The sequence below is a fragment of the Salmo salar genome, chromosome 10 (assembly GCF_965601325.2).
Source record: "Salmo salar chromosome 10, fSalSal1, whole genome shotgun sequence".
In the NCBI taxonomy this organism is placed as follows: Eukaryota; Metazoa; Chordata; class Actinopteri; order Salmoniformes; family Salmonidae; genus Salmo; species Salmo salar.
Genome location: NC_138300.1, coordinates 118,457,758 through 118,477,500, shown reverse-complemented (window position 1 = coordinate 118,477,500; position 19,743 = coordinate 118,457,758). Strand labels below are relative to the sequence as shown.

Sequence of the window (19,743 nt, the reverse complement as noted above, 5' to 3'; positions counted from 1 at the left end):
TTACAATACAGTCTACGGCAGCACCTACCTCACTGGCAGCGTACGTATACAGGACTTTGTTCTTGACGACGAACCAAAGCCTCTTCCCCTGCTTCTTATTGCCCTTTGACCTCTGCAGGTAACCACTCATAGACGAGTTGTCTGTGTTTGCTGACACCTGAAAACAGCAAAGATCATTGGATAACGTCACTGACTAATCATCAGTAACATATCGGTCGTGTTCAAATGGGCAGCGAATGGATGTAAACAGTCTGAACCGGGAGGATATCTGAAATGCTAATTTTCCATTATGAAACGTTTTACTATGGTGTCACTGTCCCCTAATGAATACGAACGACCCTGATTGAACGTTAGAGCGGTAGACTAGTCACCTCCTTGAGGGCAGCAGGGATCTTCTTCGTTTTCCTGGTGAAAGCAAAGGAGGATTTTCCACCAGGAGAGAGCGTTGCAGACAGGTCCTTTTCACCTGGAAAAAGGGGAACGGACAAAAGAAACGTCCATAATCACTGGACCCAAAATGTATAGTGTTCTTCTGCATGTATTTATTCATCTAATAAAGTAAACCAATCAATCAATGAACCACTGTTTGGAAGCAAGATCTATTGTAATCTGTACTGATGTCCATCTAATGATTTACTGAACATGTACTCCCCCAGATAAATCATTTCCATGTTAAAATGATGTGTGTGGGGGGGGGTCCCTTTTCTGATTAAAACGACACATAGGATCTTTTTCCATCAAGAAATGTTATTACATATTAAATGCCAATCCATAATTTATTGACATCATGTCATTGTTGGAGATACCTTAGCAGGTACTTGTGGTAATCTGTAAAAAAAAAAAATGGCTTCTGAATCTGCTGTTCTGTTTATCACCTGCAGGTTTTGTGTCCAGATACATTGGTAATGCAGCAAATGACACGTTTATTGTCATAGTATACTGTGGTGTAGCCCTGACAATTAACATATGATCATGGTGAGCCAAAGTGAACAAAGAAGCAAATCACTCTGTCAGACTGGCCAGTGGTAGCCTTCATCTCGTATGGCGTGAACACAAAAAGATAGAGGCTAGGGCAGTGGGCCCTCTATTGTGTACCAGTGTGTTACATGGAGACAGGCCTTACGCCTCTGCTGGCTATGATCACACACTATGGCCAGCTGGTTCTTTAACACACACACACACACACACACACATCTTACTTCTCTGCTGTAGTACAATAAAGCACTGATCACACACTCTGGCCAGCTGGTTCTTTAACACACACACACACACACACACACACATCTTACTTCTCTGCTGTAGTACAATAAAGCACTGATCACACACTCTGGCCAGCTGGTTCTTTAACACACACACACACACACACACATCTTACTTCTCTGCTGTAGTACAATAAAGCACTGATCACACACTCTGGCCAGCTGGTTCTTCAGATACTCCAGACAGTGTTTGTTGGAGGAGCAGGACTGGCACACCACCTATAGATGGTATACAAACATGAATTACTAGACCACGGCATTGTTGAATACTCGTTTCTGATTGGCTTGAAGGGCATTCTAGAGTGTGCGATATTTGCAATGACATTATATCTACTGCATACACAGAAACATAAACCAAAAGGTTGGAAGGTTCAAACATAAACCAAATGGTACAGCCTTTCTTAATGATTGTGCGTGAAATTCTTAAACCCACTGAGGCATACTGTATGTTCTGTGGTCCCAGTGGAAGATGCCCCCTCATCCATAGCCATACAGTATAATAATGTTTTAATTAAAATGTTCTTAATGCTCTATTTAAATTGTACCCCTCACCTTTCCACAGGCTCGGCAGTGGTGTCGTCTCCAGGTGAGGGTGAACTCACAGGTACAGACCATACACATGGTGGCCCTTGGGTCTGGGATCCAGATAGGGGCCTTAGAACCCAGGGGGGCCCCACTGCCGCTGTCCTCAGACCCAGTCTGCACATAGAATAGAATAGTATAGGACAGAATAGACTTTATTGTCCAATTTGTGAGGAACATAAATCTGTCTTCTCCCCATCTCAACCCCTCTGCAATACCCTGCAGCTATAATGCACTATGACGCAGTTATAATGCATCGTAACGCTTGTCATGTATGTTCCCCTTATAATGTGCTATAATTATGTCATCACTACCTCCTCCAGAGTCTTACTGGAGATGAAGGAAATCTTCTTCCTGGTGTAGTCATTGATCGCTGTGGAGATGGCCTCCAACCAATCATCTCTCTCAACAGCAGAACTACAGTAGAAGAAGACAGGACGTGTTAGACTACTGCTGAACTAGACATGAAATGATTGTTTAATGCAAGGTTAAATAGATGGGAAACACTTTACTAGGCCAGCAGGTTTAATGTATTATTATGCAGTTACAATTATTTAAAATAATTGTTGTAAGTAGGGCTGTGGAGGTCACGAAATTTCGTCAACCAATGATTGTCAAGCAAATAACTGGTCGGTCTCAAGGTAATTTATCCTTAATTAACATAAACACATTTAGCAACTCCTGGCTTCCACACATATGTAGGCTGTGGGCTATATTAGTTCATTTAGCAGACAAGATTTGCTTATAATTTAAAATATTATTTTATAGTATGAAGAATACAACTGAATACAACTGAACAAATAAAATAGAAAGGATATATTCTCCAAATGATTTGAGGGAGTGTGCACATGCTGCTATTCTGTGTTGAGCGGTTAACAAAGAAATAGGTTCTCCTATATGCTTCATTTAGAGTTACTAATGTAACTTTAGTTGTTCTACAAACGTTGGGCTGTATGTTTAGATTTTTTAATACATTGTAAGGCTGCATGATGCGACTAATGATGATTTGAGAAAAAGTAGCTTGAAAGGCATGAGCTCTGCTTTGTTTTCAGCGCAGGCTGTACACACTCCAATAGTCGCTCATTCACAATTTAACAAGCACTTAATAATGCCTCCAATTTCACAACGGCACCATAAACAAATCAATGCCTTTTGCGGCCCGGAGTACTTCTCCCCGGAGTACTTCTCCCCGTGTACTTCTCCCCGGAGTACTTCTCCCCGGAGTACTTCTCCCCGGTGTACTTCTCCCCGGTGTACTTCTCCCCGGAGTACTTCTCCCCGGTGTACTTCTCCCCGGTGCACTTCTCCCTGTGTGCTGCGTCGTGCACTTCTCCCTGTGTGCTGCGTCGTGCACTTCTCCCTGTGTGCTGCGTCGTGCACTTCTCCCCGTGTGCTGCGTCGTGCACTTCTCCCCGTGTGCTGCGTCGTGCACTTCTCCCCGGAGTGCTGCGTCGTGCACTTCTCCCCGTGCACTTCTCCCTGTGTGCTGCGTCGTGCACTTCTCCCCGGAGTGCTGCGTCGTGCACTTCTCCCCGGAGTGCTGCGTCGTGCACTTCTCCCCGGAGTGCTGCGTCGTGTACTTCTCCCCGGAGTGCTGCGTCGTGTACTTCTCCCCGGAGTGCTGCGTCGTGTACTTCTCCCCGGAGTGCTGCGTCGTGCACTTCTCCCTGTGTGTGCTGCGTCGTGCACTTCTCCCTGTGTGTGCTGCGTCGTGCACTTCTCCCTGTGTGTGCTGCGTCGTGCACTTCTCCCTGTGTGTGCTGCGTCGTGCACTTCTCCCTGTGTGTGCTGCGTCGTGCACTTCTCCCTGTGTGTGCTGCGTCGTGCACTTCTCCCTGTGTGTGCTGCGTCGTGCACTTCTCCCTGTGTGTGCTGCGTCGTGCACTTCTCCCTGTGTGTGCTGCGTCGTGCACTTCTCCCTGTGTGTGCTGCGTCGTGCACTTCTCCCTGAGTGCTGCGTCGTGCACTTCTCCCTGTGTGTGCTGCGTCGTGCACTTCTCCCCGTGTGTGCTGCGTCGTGCACTTCTCCCCGTGTGTGCTGCGTCGTGCACTTCTCCCTGTGTGTGCTGCGTCGTGTACTTCTCCCCGGAGTGCTGCGTCGTGCACTTCTCCCCGGAGTGCTGCGTCGTGCACTTCTCCCCGTGTGTGCTGCGTCGTGCACTTCTCCCGTGTGTGCTGCGTCGTGCACTTCTCCCGTGTGTGCTGCTCGTGCACTTCTCCCTGTGTGTGCTGCATCGTGTACTTCTCCCGGAGTGCTGCGTCGTGTACTTCTCCCCGGAGTGCTGCGTCGTGCACTTCTCCCTGTGTGTGCTGCGTCGTGCACTTCTCCCTGTGTGTGCTGCGTCGTGTACTTCTCCCTGTGTGTGCTGCGTCGTGTACTTCTCCCTGTGTGTGCTGCGTCGTGCACTTCTCCCTGTGTGTGCTGCGTCGTGTACTTCTCCCTGTGTGCTGCGTCGTGTACTTCTCCCGGAGTGCTGCGTCGTGCACTTCTCCCTGTGTGTGCTGCGTCGTGCACTTCTCCCTGTGTGTGCTGCGTCGTGCACTTCTCCCTGTGTGTGCTGCGTCGTGCACTTCTCCCTGTGTGTGCTGCGTCGTGCACTTCTCCCTGTGTGTGCTGCGTCGTGCACTTCTCCCTGTGTGTGCTGCGTCGTGCACTTCTCCCTGTGTGTGCTGCGTCGTGCACTTCTCCCTGTGTGTGCTGCGTCGTGTACTTCTCCCTGTGTGTGCTGCGTCGTGCACTTCTCCCTGTGTGTGCTGCGTCGTGCACTTCTCCCTGTGTGTGCTGCGTCGTGTACTTCTCCCTGAGTGCTGCGTCGTGCACTTCTCCCTGTGTGTGCTGCGTCGTGCACTTCTCCCTGTGTGTGCTGCGTCGTGCACTTCTCCCTGTGTGTGCTGCGTCGTGCACTTCTCCCTGTGTGTGCTGCGTCGTGCACTTCTCCCTGTGTGTGCTGCGTCGTGCACTTCTCCCGTGTGTGCTGCGTCGTGCACTTCTCCCCGTGTAGTGCTGCGTCGTGTACTTCTCCCCTGTGTAGTGCTGCGTCGTGCACTTCTCCCTGTGTGTGCTGCGTCGTGCACTTCTCCCTGTGTGTGCTGCGTCGTGTACTTCTCCCTGTGTGTGCTGCGTCGTGCACTTCTCCCTGTGTGTGCTGCGTCGTGCACTTCTCCCTGTGTGTGCTGCGTCGTGCACTTCTCCCTGTGTGTGCTGCGTCGTGCACTTCTCCCTGTGTGTGCTGCGTCGTGCACTTCTCCCTGTGTGTGCTGCGTCGTGCACTTCTCCCTGTGTGTGCTGCGTCGTGCACTTCTCCCTGTGTGTGCTGCGTCGTGTACTTCTCCCTGTGTGTGCTGCGTCGTGCACTTCTCCCTGTGTGTGCTGCGTCGTGCACTTCTCCCTGTGTGTGCTGCGATCGTGTACTTCTCCCTGTGTGTGCTGCGTCGTGCACTTCTCCCTGTGTGTGCTGCGTCGTGCACTTCTCCCTGTGTGTGCTGCGTCGTGTACTTCTCCCTGAGTGCTGCGTCGTGTACTTCTCCCCGGAGTGCTGCGTCGTGCACTTCTCCCTGTGTGTGCTGCGTCGTGCACTTCTCCCTGTGTGTGCTGCGTCGTGTACTTCTCCCTGTGTGTGCTGCGTCGTGCACTTCTCCCTGTGTGTGCTGCGTCGTGCACTTCTCCCTGTGTGTGCTGCGTCGTGTACTTCTCCCGGAGTGCTGCGTCGTGTACTTCTCCCCGGAGTGCTGCGTCGTGCACTTCTCCCTGTGTGTGCTGCGTCGTGCACTTCTCCCTGTGTGTGCTGCGTCGTGCACTTCTCCCTGTGTGTGCTGCGTCGTGCACTTCTCCCTGTGTGTGCTGCGTCGTGCACTTCTCCCTGTGTGTGCTGCGTCGTGTACTTCTCCCGGAGTGCTGCGTCGTGTACTTCTCCCCGGAGTGCTGCGTCGTGCACTTCTCCCTGTGTGTGCTGCGTCGTGCACTTCTCCCTGTGTGTGCTGCGTCGTGTACTTCTCCCTGTGTGTGCTGCGTCGTGCACTTCTCCCTGTGTGTGCTGCGTCGTGCACTTCTCCCTGTGTGTGCTGCGTCGTGCACTTCTCCCTGTGTGTGCTGCGTCGTGCACTTCTCCCTGGAGTGCTGCATCGTGCACTTCTCCCTGTGTGTGCTGCATCGTGTACTTCTCCCGGAGTGCTGCGTCGTGTACTTCTCCCCGGAGTGCTGCGTCGTGCACTTCTCCCTGTGTGTGCTGCGTCGTGCACTTCTCCCTGTGTGTGCTGCGTCGTGCACTTCTCCCTGTGTGTGCTGCGTCGTGCACTTCTCCCTGTGTGTGCTGCGTCGTGCACTTCTCCCTCGTGTGTGCTGCGTCGTGCACTTCTCCCTGTGTGTGCTGCGTCGTGCACTTCTCCCCGTGTGTGCTGCGTCGTGCACTTCTCCCCGTGTGTGCTGCGTCGTGCACTTCTCCCCGTGTGTGCTGCGTCGTGCACTTCTCCCCGTGTGTGCTGCGTCGTGCACTTCTCCCCGTGTGTGCTGCGTCGTGCACTTCTCCCCGTGTGTACTGCGCAATCTGAAGCGTCTCTTCACTCGCACCGCTCTCCGTCACGTGATCGGGTCTTTCTTATAGGCTACAAATTAAGATGTCCTTATCCAATTCCGAGTTGCATATTGAAGATATTTTTTCGTCAGCACAACAAGATGAGTAGGCCTAACGAACAGCAAAAGCACTAGCCTATGTCCATCTACTATCCCCCACAGGACAAAAATTGACCTGTTCTATTCAGTGCGAGAAATAAATATTCCAAACATAATCTGGGACAGTTGTGGGATGCGATAGATCCCAAATGAATGCAACCCTGTTTTACACAATGTGTCTGACTCAACAGATCAGAACGTTTAGAATAACATGTTGATAAACTATTAGGATATTTCTTCACATTATAAGCGCAGCAATGCGCACATGGCATTAGGCTATACATTTAGCGGGGAAAACACCATTATCAAAAGTGACCGCAAATGCAATTATGCATTTAAAGCTTTTATTATTAAAGGTGCATTTTTATGGTGAAAATTAACTTCCCTAAACTTGAATCTCACCCGCTGCTTATAAATGCCAGTTAGGCTCTACACCCCCTGTAAAGCCGATTAATGTGCTTCATTTTAAGAAGTTATTTGGCCACTTTAGTTGCGATACAAACCTTATTGAAATAGGCCTATGGGCTAGGCTACCTGAGGTGTGATACAAACCTTATTGAAATAGGCCTATGGGCTAGGCTACATGAGGTGTGATACAAACCTTATTGAAATAGGCCTATGGGCTAGGCTACATGAGGTGTGATACAAACCTTATTGAAATAGGCCTATGGGCTAGGCTACCTGAGGTGTGCGACTATGTTTCGAAGGCATTGTATCATATCACGGCCATCATTCACAGCTGATAATATATCATTCACAAGTGATAGGGTAATATTGTCACCCATCAGACTATTCTTGATTTAATCTTGTCTTAGAATATACTAAATAATATATGTGTGACATTTGTTTTGAATTAGAATGGACCATTATCATGCACCTGTATTGAAACAGGGGCAGCAGGGAAAATACACGTCATCTATGCACTTAAATAGCGAATGGAGGACGCTTTTCCCCATGGTTCATTTTCATGCCAGCCAGGTAGGCTATACTCCCGTTGTAAATATAAGCAATGTGCTTAATATTAGGAAAGTTGAGAAATAAATGTAGTAGGCCTAGCCTATAGAAAGCTGATAGGATCATCCTCTTTTTATTAGAGGCCATCACTCTGTTTTTCCCCGCAGTTGCATAGCCTATAGAAATGTTGCGCAACATTAGCTCCTGGGCTCTCAAAGTGTTTGATTAGATTTTCGAAAACATTTGCATTGATGTCATCGTGATTAGGAGGACAATAGAGTGCTGAGTATCAGGCAGTTAGCAAGTTTGGTAGGCTACTAATGACCAGCAGCATCAGAGCTTAGAGACGAAAGGGTCATGTGCCCTAGTCATAAGAATGTATGAACCCTGTTATAATGTCTTATAATAATCTCATACCGATCCTGACTAAATGCCAACCATGTTTAATAATCCCTTTTTATAAGAGATTATATAGCTTCATACATGCTTATAATCAGTATTATAACCTGGATGATCGAGCCCTGAATGACAGCCGTGGTATATGGTCTGATATACCACGGGTAAGACAAAACATTTATTTTTACTGCTCTAATTACATTGGTAACCAGTTTCTAATAGCAATAAGGCACCTCAGGGGTTTGTGGTATCTGGCCAATATACCACAGCTAAGGGCTGTATCCAGGCACTCCGCATTGCATCGTGCTTTAGAACAGCCCTTAGCCGTGGTATAAACCACACTCCCTCAGGCCTTATTGCTTAAATATGAAGCATTGCAACTTGCTCTGTATTGTGACCGGTTCTCACCTGCCAGAGAGTATGAAGGAGCGTTCCACACTCTCAATGGTCAGCTCATTCTGAAAGGCCTCTTGGCTTGGCTTGCTGACCTGCAATTACATTCATTTTTAGCATAACTATTACAAGCTCTCTTACCAGAGAAATAACATCGTTTTGTTGTGGAACATTAAAACTATAAACTCATCTGAAATAGATCTATAGTGCTTCATGTGGCTCTGGCCAGAATTAGTGCACTATATTGGGAATAGGGTGCAATTTCAGACACAGTTAATGAGCTCTCACCTTCATCCCAGTCAGAGACAGCATGTTGTTGAGTTTGAACTGGCCAGATTGAACAGGTGTGGTGTACAGCAATGTGTCGTTGAACTGGTAAAAAAATTAAAAAATAATTATATTCACTGGAATTGCTCATCGAGACACCAACACTCGAGAGTAAATTTGAAGTTTTATTAGTCGTCTGTTCAGGATAAACATGGTATACGGCATCCACCAAAATGCTTACTTGCAGGTTCCATCTCAACAATGCAACAACATTAAGAACTTATAAAATATAAGAATACGAATGTAAATTAAATGGCTCAGTAGAATATATATATTTTTGCATAATTATAATACAGGAAAGCACAGTTTATAGTCCAATATTTACATGTCCTTTGGGGAAGGGGGGATTGGGGGGGGCTAGTGTTTAAATTGTGCAGTATTTAGCAGCAATAATAATAATAATAATAATAAGAGTTTGGAAGCAGCAGTTGTGATGTGTGTGTAACATGAATTTCACTGAGTGTAAATAGACACTCTCCATGGCATACAGTGCCTTCGGAAAGTATTCAGACCCCTTTCACATTTTTTTACAGCCTTATTATCCTCATCAATACATTTTTGCTAATTTATTCAAATAAAAAAACGGAAATATCACATTTGCATAAGTATTCAGACCCTTTTACTCTGTACTTTGTTGAAGCACCATTGGTAGCGATTACAGCATAGAGTCGTCTTGGGTATGACGCTACAAGCTTGGCACATCTGTATTTGGGGAGTTTCTCCCATTCTTCTCTGCAGATCCTCTCAAGCTCTGTCAGGTTGGATGGGGAGTGTTGCTGCACAGCTATTTTCAGGTCTTCCCAGAGATGTTCTTTCTCGTTCAAGGCCGGGCTCGGGCTGGGCCACTCAAGGACATTCAGAGACTTGTCCTGAAGCCACTCCTGCATTCTCTTGGCTGTGTGCTTAGGGTCGTTGTCCTGTTGGAAGGTGAACCGTCGCCCCAGTCTGAGGTCCTGAGCACTCTGGAGCAGGCTATCATCAATTTCTCTGTACTTGGCTCCTTTCAGTTTTGCCTCAATCCTGACTAGTCTCACTGCCGCTGAAAAACATCCCCACAGCATGATGCTGCCACCACCATGCTTCACCTTAGGGATGGTGCCAGGTTTCCTCCAGATGTGACGCTTGGCATTCAGGCCAAAGAGTTCAACCTTGGTTTCATCAGACCAGAGAATCTTTAGGTGCCTTTTGGCAAACTCCAAGCGGGCTGTCATGTGCCTTTTACTGGCCACTCTACCCTAAAGGCCTGATTGGTGGAGTGCTGCAGAGATGGCTATCCTTCTGGAAGGTTCTCCCATCTCCACAGAGGAACTCTGGCGCTTTGTCAGTGACCATCGGGTTCTTGGTAACCTCCCTGACCAAGGCCATTCTCCCCCGATTGCTCAGTTTGGCCGGTCAGCCAGCTCTAGGAAGTGTCTTGGTGGTTCCAAACTTCTTCCATTTAAGAATGATGGAGGCCACTGTGTTCTTGGGGACCTTCAATGCTGCAGACATTTTTTGGTACCCTTCCCCAGATCTGTGCCTCGACACAATCCTGTCTCGGAGCTCTACGGACAATTCCTTCAACATCATGGCTTGGTTTTTGCTCTGACATGCACTGTCAACTGTGGAACCATACATAGACAGTTGTGAGCCTTTCCAAATCTTGTCCAATCAATTGAAATTACCACAGGTGGAGTCCAATGAAGTTGTAGACTCATCTCAAGGATGATCAATGGAAACAGGATGCACCTAAGCTCAATTTCAAGTCTCATAGCAAAGGGTCTGAATACTTGTATACATTTGCAAATATAAATTCGCACACATTTCTAAAAACCTGTTTTCGCTTTGTCATTATGGGGTATTGTGTGTAGATTGCTGAAAAACAACAACAATTTAATCCATTTTATAAGGCTGTAATGTAACAAAATGTGGAAAAAGTGAAGGGGTCTGAATACTTTCCAAAGGCACTGTAGACTGACCAGGTGAATCCAGGTGAAAGCTATGATCCCTTATTGATGTCACTTGTAAAACCAACTTCAAATCAGTGTAGATGGGGAGGAAACGAGTTAAATAAGGATTTTTAAGCCTTGAGACATGGATTGTGTATGTGTGCCATTCAAAGGGGGAACGGGCAAGTGAAGTGCCTTTGAATGGGGTACAGTATGGTAGTAGATGCCAGGCGCACCGGTTTGAGATAAGAAATGCAAAACTGCAGGCTTTTTCACACAACAGATTCCTGTGTATATCAAGAATGGTCCACCACCCAAAGGACATCCAGCCAACTTGACACCACTGTGGGAAGCACTGGAGTCAACATGGGCCAGCATCCCTGTGGAACGCTTTCGACACCTTGTAAAGTCCATGCCCCGAAGAATTGAGGCTGTTCTGAGGGCAAAAGGGGAGGTGTTCCTAATGTTTGGTATACTCAGTGTGTGTGGTGTAGTGTAGTGTAGTGTGTGTTGTAGTGTAGTGTGTATATGTGTTTGTATGTTAGTGAGTGCATGTGTGCTAAGGTGTGGAGAGTCAGAGCAGGTGGTTAGTGCAGTTCAAGTGTTCAGTAGTCTGATGGCTTGTAGAGAGAAACTGTCTCTGAGCCTGTTGGTATCAGGCCTCATGCTCTGATACAGTCTGATGGCTTGTAGAGAGAAACTGTCTCTGAGCCTGTTGGTATCAGGCCTCATGCTCTGATACAGTCTGATGGCTTGTAGAGAGAAACTGTCTCTGAGCCTGTTGGTATCAGGCCTCATGCTCTGATACAGTCTGATGGCTTGTAGAGAGAAACTGTCTCTGAGCCTGTTGGTATCAGGCCTCATGCTCTGATACAGTCTGATGGCTTGTAGATAGAAACTGTCTCTGAGCCTGTTGGTATCAGGCCTCATGCTCTGATACAGTCTGATGGCTTGTAGAGAGAAACTGTCTCTGAGCCTGTTGGTATCAGGCCTCATGCTCTGATACAGTCTGATGGCTTGTAGATAGAAACTGTCTCTGAGCCTGTTGGTATCAGGCCTCATGCTCTGATACAGTCTGATGGCTTGTAGATAGAAACTGTCTCTGAGCCTGTTGGTATCAGGCCTCATGCTCTGATACAGTCTGATGGCTTGTAGATAGAAACTGTCTCTGAGCCTGTTGGTATCAGGCCTCATGCTCTGATACAGTCTGATGGCTTGTAGAGAGAAACTGTCTCTGAGCCTGTTGGTATCAGGCCTCATGCTCTGATACAGTCTGATGGCTTGTAGAGAGAAACTGTCTCTGAGCCTGTTGGTATCAGGCCTCATGCTCTGATACAGTCTGATGGCTTGTAGAGAGAAACTGTCTCTGAGCCTGTTGGTATCAGGCCTCATGCTCTGATACAGTCTGATGGCTTGTAGATAGAAACTGTCTCTGAGCCTGTTGGTATCAGGCATGCTCTGATACAGTCTAATGGCTTGTAGAGAGAAACTGTCTCTGAGCCTGTTGGTATCAGGCCTCATGCTCTGATACAGTCTGATGGCTTGTAGATAGAAACTGTCTCTGAGCCTGTTGGTATCAGGCCTCATGCTCTGATACAGTCTGATGGCTTGTAGATAGAAACTGTCTCTGAGCCTGTTGGTATCAGGCCTCATGCTCTGATACAGTCTGATGGCTTGTAGATAGAAACTGTCTCTGAGCCTGTTGGTATCAGGCCTCATGCTCTGATACAGTCTGATGGCTTGTAGAGAGAAACTGTCTCTGAGCCTGTTGGTATCAGGCCTCATGCTCTGATACAGTCTGATGGCTTGTAGAGAGAAACTGTCTCTGAGCCTGTTGGTATCAGGCCTCATGCTCTGATACAGTCTGATGGCTTGTAGATAGAAACTGTCTCTGAGCCTGTTGGTATCAGGCCTCATGCTCTGATACAGTCTGATGGCTTGTAGATAGAAACTGTCTCTGAGCCTGTTGGTATCAGGCCTCATGCTCTGATACAGTCTGATGGCTTGTAGATAGAAACTGTCTCTGAGCCTGTTGGTATCAGGCCTCATGCTCTGATACAGTCTGATGGCTTGTAGATAGAAACTGTCTCTGAGCCTGTTGGTATCAGGCCTCATGCTCTGATACAGTCTGATGGCTTGTAGAGAGAAACTGTCTCTGAGCCTGTTGGTATCAGGCCTATGGCCGCGGAAAGATGGGGTGGAGGTGCAAAGAGAATCTTTTCTTCCCACACTGCTGATGACTATTTTAGTCTGCTCATACAGGAGTCGTTTTGTGGGGGGGGGGAATGTTTTCAAGCACCCGTACTTCCCGCGGCTATGATCAGATCACATGCTCCGATACATGTGGTGGGAGAAAGGAAGGAGACACAGCTGGGTAGTGTTCAGTAGGGACGAATCAGAGGGCACTATCTGAACCTATCAAATTAAGAAAGGCTCATTTTGTTTCCTACTCACCAGGAAGAACATCCTGGGCTGCATGACCTTCCTGGAGAGCTTCATCAGAACACCCTCTTTCAGTAACACCTGGAACACACCAGACACCAGTGATTTAACTCTTTCAGTAACACCTGGAACACACCAGACACCAGTGATTTAACTCTTTCAGTAACACCTGGAACATATTAGACACCAGTGATTTAACTCTTTCAGTAACACATCAGACACCAGTGATTTAACTCTTTCAGTAACACATCAGACACCAGTGATTTAACTCTTTCAGTAACACATCAGACACCAGTGATTTAACTCTTTCAGTAACACATCAGACACCAGTGATTTAACTCTTTCAGTAACACATCAGACACCAGTGATTTAACTCTTTCAGTAACACATCAGACACCAGTGATTTAACTCTTTCAGTAACACATCAGACACCAGTGATTTAACTCTTTCAGTAACACATCAGACACCAGTGATTTAACTCTTTCAGTAACACACCACACATCAGACACCAGTGATTTAACTCTTTCAGTAACACACCACACATCACACACCAGTGATTTAACCCTTTCAGTAACACACCACACATCAGACACCAGTGATTTAACCCTTTCAGTAACACACCACACATCACACACCAGTGTTTTAACCCTTTCAGTAACACACCACACATCACACACCAGTGATTTAACCCTTTCAGTAACACACCACACATCAGACACCAGTGCCATAACTCTTTAGAAGCTAATTCATAATCAATGAAGAACCCAAATTCCTATCAGTGAGCCAGGGACGTCCCTGCTGATACCCACCCTCCCAGGCAGGACAATCTCATGGTGTCCGTTCAGACGGCACTGAACCTGAATCAGCTTCTGGAAGTTATCCTGAGAGAAAAGAGGACCAAAAAACAAAAAGAGTGAATATTCCACCACAACTATAGTCATAAAGGCAGTGGATTAAAAAGATGAGTAAAATTATTATGTTTTATCTCACCCCCTGTTTCATGATGTCATTGGCATGGTTGGCCACCTCCTTCACGATGCCCAGAGCAGCTGTGGGTGGATACGGAGATATAGGGATTAGGCTACTAGTATAACACATTTAATACCCCAGACTTCCTGGTTCACTTCCGTCTATTACAGCTACTACGTTTGTCGTGCTCTCTACAATAAATGTTGAGACCCTGTGCTGTTGAGGGGAATAAGTCTTAGAGTGATTTTATGCAGAGGACATCCTTGACTATGATACCAAGTGTTTTGCTTTACCTTGTGTGTCTTTGTAATCCGCCGAGTCTGGAGACAGGTTCTTCAGGTAGTCTGAAATGACACACCATTTTAGAGAACATAAAAATATACTCTATCCAATGATACTACACCAGGAACGGCCAATTGGCAGTTCAATAGGTCAATACAGGTGCCTTTGTTACTACACAGGACAAGTGCCTTGAATTGTATAGGAAATTCCTGTAATGTAAATGGACTGTGAAAATCCTGATATACAACAACCAAAAAGGTGCTTGTGAAATGGAATTATACAAGAGTGGTGTGGTGAAAGACATTTTTTCACATTAGTCTCGTGCGATGCTAAGCCCTCTGACATGTTAAAGCTCGTTATGTCATCAAATCAGATTTGGACCACGCTTCAAAATCTGAGTATGAGTGGCTTGAGGAGAAGCTGGAAAATTCTCTACATGTTTTGAACATCTTTGACCAGTAGATGGCGATGTGACACCATTTAACGTACTTCACAAATCCACATAGTTCCCTTAAAGAATTTGTATTTATTAAGGATCCCAGCAGCTACTCTTCCTGGGGTCCAGCACCATTAAGGCAGTTATATACAATTTAAAATATTACATGACATTTGATTTCATAACACTTTTCAACATATTAAGTGTGTTCCCTCAGGCCACTGCTCCACCACTACCACACATCTACAACACAAAATCAATATGTACGTGTGTGTGTCTTATCATGTGTATGCGTGTCTGTACCTGTGTGTGTGTGTGTCTGTACCTGTGTGTGTGTGTGTGTGTGTGTGTGTGTGTGTGTGTGTGTGTGTGTGTGTGTGTGTGTGTGTGTGTGTGTGTGTGTCTGTACCTGTGTGTGTGTCTGTACCTGTGTGTGTCTGTACCTGTGTGTGTGTGTGTCTGTACCTGTGTGTATGCGTGTCTGTACCTGTGCGTGTCTGTACCTGTGTGTGTGCGTGTCTGTACCTGTGTGTATGCGTGTCTGTACCTGTGTGTATGCGTGTCTGTACCTGTGTGTATGCGTGTCTGTACCTGTGTGTGCGTGCTGTACCTGTGTGTATGCGTGTCTGTACCTGTGTGTATGCGTGTCTGTACCTGTGTGTATGCGTGTCTGTACCTGTGTGTGTGTGTGTACCTGTGTGTGTGTGTGTACCTGTGTGTGTGTGTGTGTGTGTGTCGTGTATCTGTGTGTGTGTGTGTGTGTGTGTGTGTGTGTGTGTGTGTGTGTGTGTGTGTGTGTGTGTGTGTGTGTGTGTGTGTGTCTCTTCACAGTCCCCGCTGTTCCATAAGGTGTATTTTTATCTGTTTTTTACATCTGATTCTACTGATGGCATCAGTTACTTGATGTGGAATAGAGTTCCATGTAGTCATGGTTCTATGTAGTACTGTGTACCTGCCATAGTCTGCTCTGGACTTGGGGACTGTGAAGAGACCTCTGGTGGCATGTCTTGTGGGGTATGCATAAGTGTCCAAGCTGTATGCAAGTAGTTTAAAAACAGACATTTCTGTGCATTCAGCATGTCAACACGTCTTACAAAAACAAGTAGTGATGAAGTCAATCTCTCCTCCACTTCGAGCCATGAGAGATTTACATTCATATTATTAATGTTCTGAGCCAATTATAAATGTTCCTAAGTCCCTCTATGTGGTGACTGAACAGTAGTTCAGGTGCAACAAATCTAAGGCCTGTAGGACCTGCCTTGTTGATAGTGCTGTTAAGAAGGCAGAGCAGTGCTTCATTATGGACAGACTTCTCCCCATTTTAGCTACTGTTGTATCAATATGTTTTGGCCATGACAGTTTACAATCCAGGGTTACTCCAAGCAGTTTAGTCACCTCAGCTTACTCAATTTCCACATTATTTATTACAAGATTTAGTTGAGGTTTAGGGTTTAGTGAATGATTTGTCCCAAATACAATGCTTTTTAGTTTTAGAAATATTCAGGACTAACTTATTCCTTGCCACCCATTCTGAAACTAAATGCAGCTCTTTGTTAAGTGTTGCAGTCATTTCAGTCGCTGTAGTAGCTGACGTGTATAGTGTTGAATCATCCGCATACATAGACACACTGGCTTTACCCAAAGCTAGAGACATGTAATTATTAAAGATTGAAAAATGTAACGGGTTTAGACAGCTGCCCTGGGGAATTCCTGATTCTACCTGGATTATGTTGGAGAGGCTTCCATTAAAGAACACCCTCTGTGTTCTGTTAGACAGGTAACTCTTTATCCACAATATAGCAGGGGGTGTAAAGCCATAACATATACGTTTTTCCACCAGCAGACTACGATCGATAACGTCAAAGGCCGTACTGGGGTCTAACAAAACGTCTCCCACAATCTTTTTATCATCAATTTCTCTGAGCCAATCATATGTCATTTGTGTAAGTGCTGTGCTTGTTGAATGTCCTTCCCTATAAGCGTGCTGAAAGTCTGTTGTCAATGTGTTTACTGTAAAATAGCGTTTGTATCTGGTCAAACACCATTTTTCCCAGAAGTTTACTAAGGGTTGGTAACAGGCTGATTGGTCGACTATTTGAGCCAGTAAAGGGGGCTTTACTATTCTTAGGTAGTGGAATGACTTTAGCTTTCCTCCAGGCCTGAGGGCACACACTTTCTAGTAGGCTTAAATTGAAAATATGGCAAATAGGAGTGACAATATAGTCCGCTACTCTCCTCAGTCATTTTCCATCCAAGTTGTCAGACCCAGGTGGCTTGTCATTGTTGATAAACAACAATTTTTTCACTTCTTCCACACTCAAAATAATAATGATTGTCTTTCATGATTTGGTCAGTTATACTTAGATGTGTAGTGGCTGCATTTGTTGCTGGCATGTCATGCCTGAATTTGCTCGTCTTACCAATGAAAAGGTGGGAGGAGTTGTTTACTGTAATTATATGCAATGATTTAGCAATCTTGTTACATCTCTCTGTGCACATTTTAATAGTCTAATCCTGATATTGTCCAGGACTGTGTCCAGGAACACGGCCCATAATTACCAGTTTACCTGTGAGCAGCATCTGATATTGAGGGATCCTCTGAACAGGCTTCAGCAGGTAATGCCTCAGAGCCAGGCTGGCACAGCGAGGACCAGCCTGAGACACAGAAAAACATTATTTACAACACACACTAGCAGACACACACGCACAGACAGAAAGTCACACACACACACACACACACACACACACACACACACACACACACACACACACACCACACACACACACACCCCCTTCAACTTCAAGAAACAACACACCAGAACGGGTTGACCCAGTGAGACGGTTTACCTCAAATTCCCGCACCACTGCAGCGAAGGCTGGATTCTTCCTGCTATGCTCGTCTAGTAGGGCCACATTCTTGTCAAACTCTCTGATGTATGTGGAATACATCTTCAGATAAGGCCCTTTCTTCACAAAGATGTCCGCTAGTCGACCATGTTTGTCCCTGATCAATGAAACAAAGGCTCAGACATTGAGCGAGAGAGAGAGATGGAGTCTCTGATTTATCACAGTTAGAGCTGTCCCAGTATTGGTGAAAGATGCAACATTTAGCCAGTCAAGCTTAGATTTACCGCGTGATTAGATTTTGATGTGTGGTTTACCTCAGGACTGATAGATAGTGATTTATGTAGGTGTAATTCCTAGGTCGTGATGAATTAAAGGGATGATGATGGAGATCAGTTAGTAGCGGCTCTGGTCATAGAGATTGATTCATTCAAGATGAGCTGTACTGAGGTGACCTGGTTATGCATCCGCTACAGATACTGGGACCTTGCTGGAAAGGACAATACGAAAACATAATGTCCGTTCCAGCACAGATCGGTTCAGGTTGGCACGGTACCACTGGGCGACCCTGTCCTCCAGCTCTCTGAGCAGGTCCTGGATCAGAATAGCCTCCTCTATAATATACATCTAAACTAGTACTGTACCACTGGGCGACCCTGTCCTCCAGCTCTCTGAGCAGGTCCTGGATCAGAATAGCCTCCTCTATAATATACATCTAAACTAGCACGGTACCACTGGGCGACCCTGTCCTCCAGCTCTCTGAGCAGGTCCTGGATCAGAATAGCCTCCTCTATAATATACATCTAAACTAGTACTGTACCACTGGGCGACCCTGTCCTCCAGCTCTCTGAGCAGGTCCTGGATCAGAATAGCCTCCTCTATAATAGACATCTAAACTAGTACTGTACCACTGGGCGACCCTGTCCTCCAGCTCTCTGAGCAGGTCCTGGATCAGAATAGCCTCCTCTATAATAGACATCTAAACTAGTACTGTACCACTGGGCGACCCTGTCCTCCAGCTCTCTGAGCAGGTCCTGGATCAGAATAGCCTCCTCTATAATATACATCTAAACTAGCACGGTACCACTGGGCGACCCTGTCCTCCAGCTCTCTGAGCAGGTCCTGGATCAGAATAGCCTCCTCTATAATATACATCTAAACTAGTACTGTACCACTGGGCGACCCTGTCCTCCAGCTCTCTGAGCAGGTCCTGGATCAGAATAGCCTCCTCTATAATAGACATCTAAACTAGTACTGTACCACTGGGCGACCCTGTCCTCCAGCTCTCTGAGCAGGTCCTGGATCAGAATAGCCTCCTCTATAATATACATCTAAACTAGTACTGTACCACTGGGCGACCCTGTCCTCCAGCTCTCTGAGCAGGTCCTGGTTCAGTTCATAGAGCTGGGGCAGGTAGTACAGGATCTGGTTCAGAATAGCCTCCTCTATAATGGGCTTCCCACTCGGACGAGAAGCTTTCGCCACCGCATCACGGAAGTCCTGTAGGGGGATGGACGTGTCAGAGGGAGAGACAGACAGGCAACACACCACGCACACCGACACACACACACAGACACAGACAGAATGAGTCTGTATATCGTGACTATTCTTTTTAGAGAACACAGAAAAGTGTTCGGCTCCAACCACACCAAACATTCTACATTTTGAACATTTCAGTGCACTTTAGATCTGAAGGACGAGTCATCCTCGACCTTTGACCTCTATACCAAGCAGTCTTCCATTAAAGCCCTGTTACCAGGAACCCCCCCCCACCCACACACACCCCCCCAGTCCTTAAAGAGTAGAGGGGAGCAGGAGGGGAGGATGAGGCACAGCTAGGGCAGCAGTGAAACTGCTTACTACAGATTACAACACATTCCGCACCAGATTGGCTGTAAGGGGCCCAGGCCCTGTGGAAGGGACCTCCTGTAGTTTACATCTGCTGCTCACAGTCATAATACACTGCTTAGCTTAGATGGGGGGGGGGGGGGGGTCAAGGTTCAAGTAGAGGGGGGGAGGTAGGTGAACTGCACAGGACACCCCAATAACAAATCACGGCTCCACTATATGAATATCAATATGCCCCATCACCCCCCCCCCCAACCAATACATGTTCTATTACACTGGACACAAGTGTTGCTGATTTGGTTAAAAAGGGCTGATTGCTGAATCAAACCCATGCCTACAGCATAACTTCCTGTCCCTCCCCCACCGTGTGGTTTCAGAGATAGTGACTCAGTCAGTCATGGTTCATCTGTGGCA

The 19,743-nt window shown here is 46.6% G+C and overlaps 1 protein-coding gene across 1 annotated transcript in view; it reads right to left on the bottom strand.

Moving 5' to 3' along the window:
* Positions 1-19,743, bottom strand: part of LOC106561685 (FYVE, RhoGEF and PH domain-containing protein 6) — a 33,564-nt gene that overhangs the window by 6,142 nt on the left and 7,679 nt on the right. Inside the window, exons 5-18 of the mRNA XM_082957425.1 lie at positions 18,830-18,981; positions 17,485-17,641; positions 17,205-17,292; positions 14,213-14,263; positions 13,941-13,999; positions 13,760-13,831; positions 12,963-13,031; positions 8,542-8,625; positions 8,269-8,348; positions 2,156-2,258; positions 1,812-1,958; positions 1,376-1,478; positions 372-466; positions 29-157 (exon numbers count right to left, since the gene is read on the bottom strand). Of these exons, the coding sequence (XP_082813551.1) occupies positions 29-157; positions 372-466; positions 1,376-1,478; positions 1,812-1,958; positions 2,156-2,258; positions 8,269-8,348; positions 8,542-8,625; positions 12,963-13,031; positions 13,760-13,831; positions 13,941-13,999; positions 14,213-14,263; positions 17,205-17,292; positions 17,485-17,641; positions 18,830-18,981 (1,389 nt within the window). The remainder of the gene's footprint in view (positions 1-28; positions 158-371; positions 467-1,375; positions 1,479-1,811; positions 1,959-2,155; positions 2,259-8,268; positions 8,349-8,541; positions 8,626-12,962; positions 13,032-13,759; positions 13,832-13,940; positions 14,000-14,212; positions 14,264-17,204; positions 17,293-17,484; positions 17,642-18,829; positions 18,982-19,743) is intronic.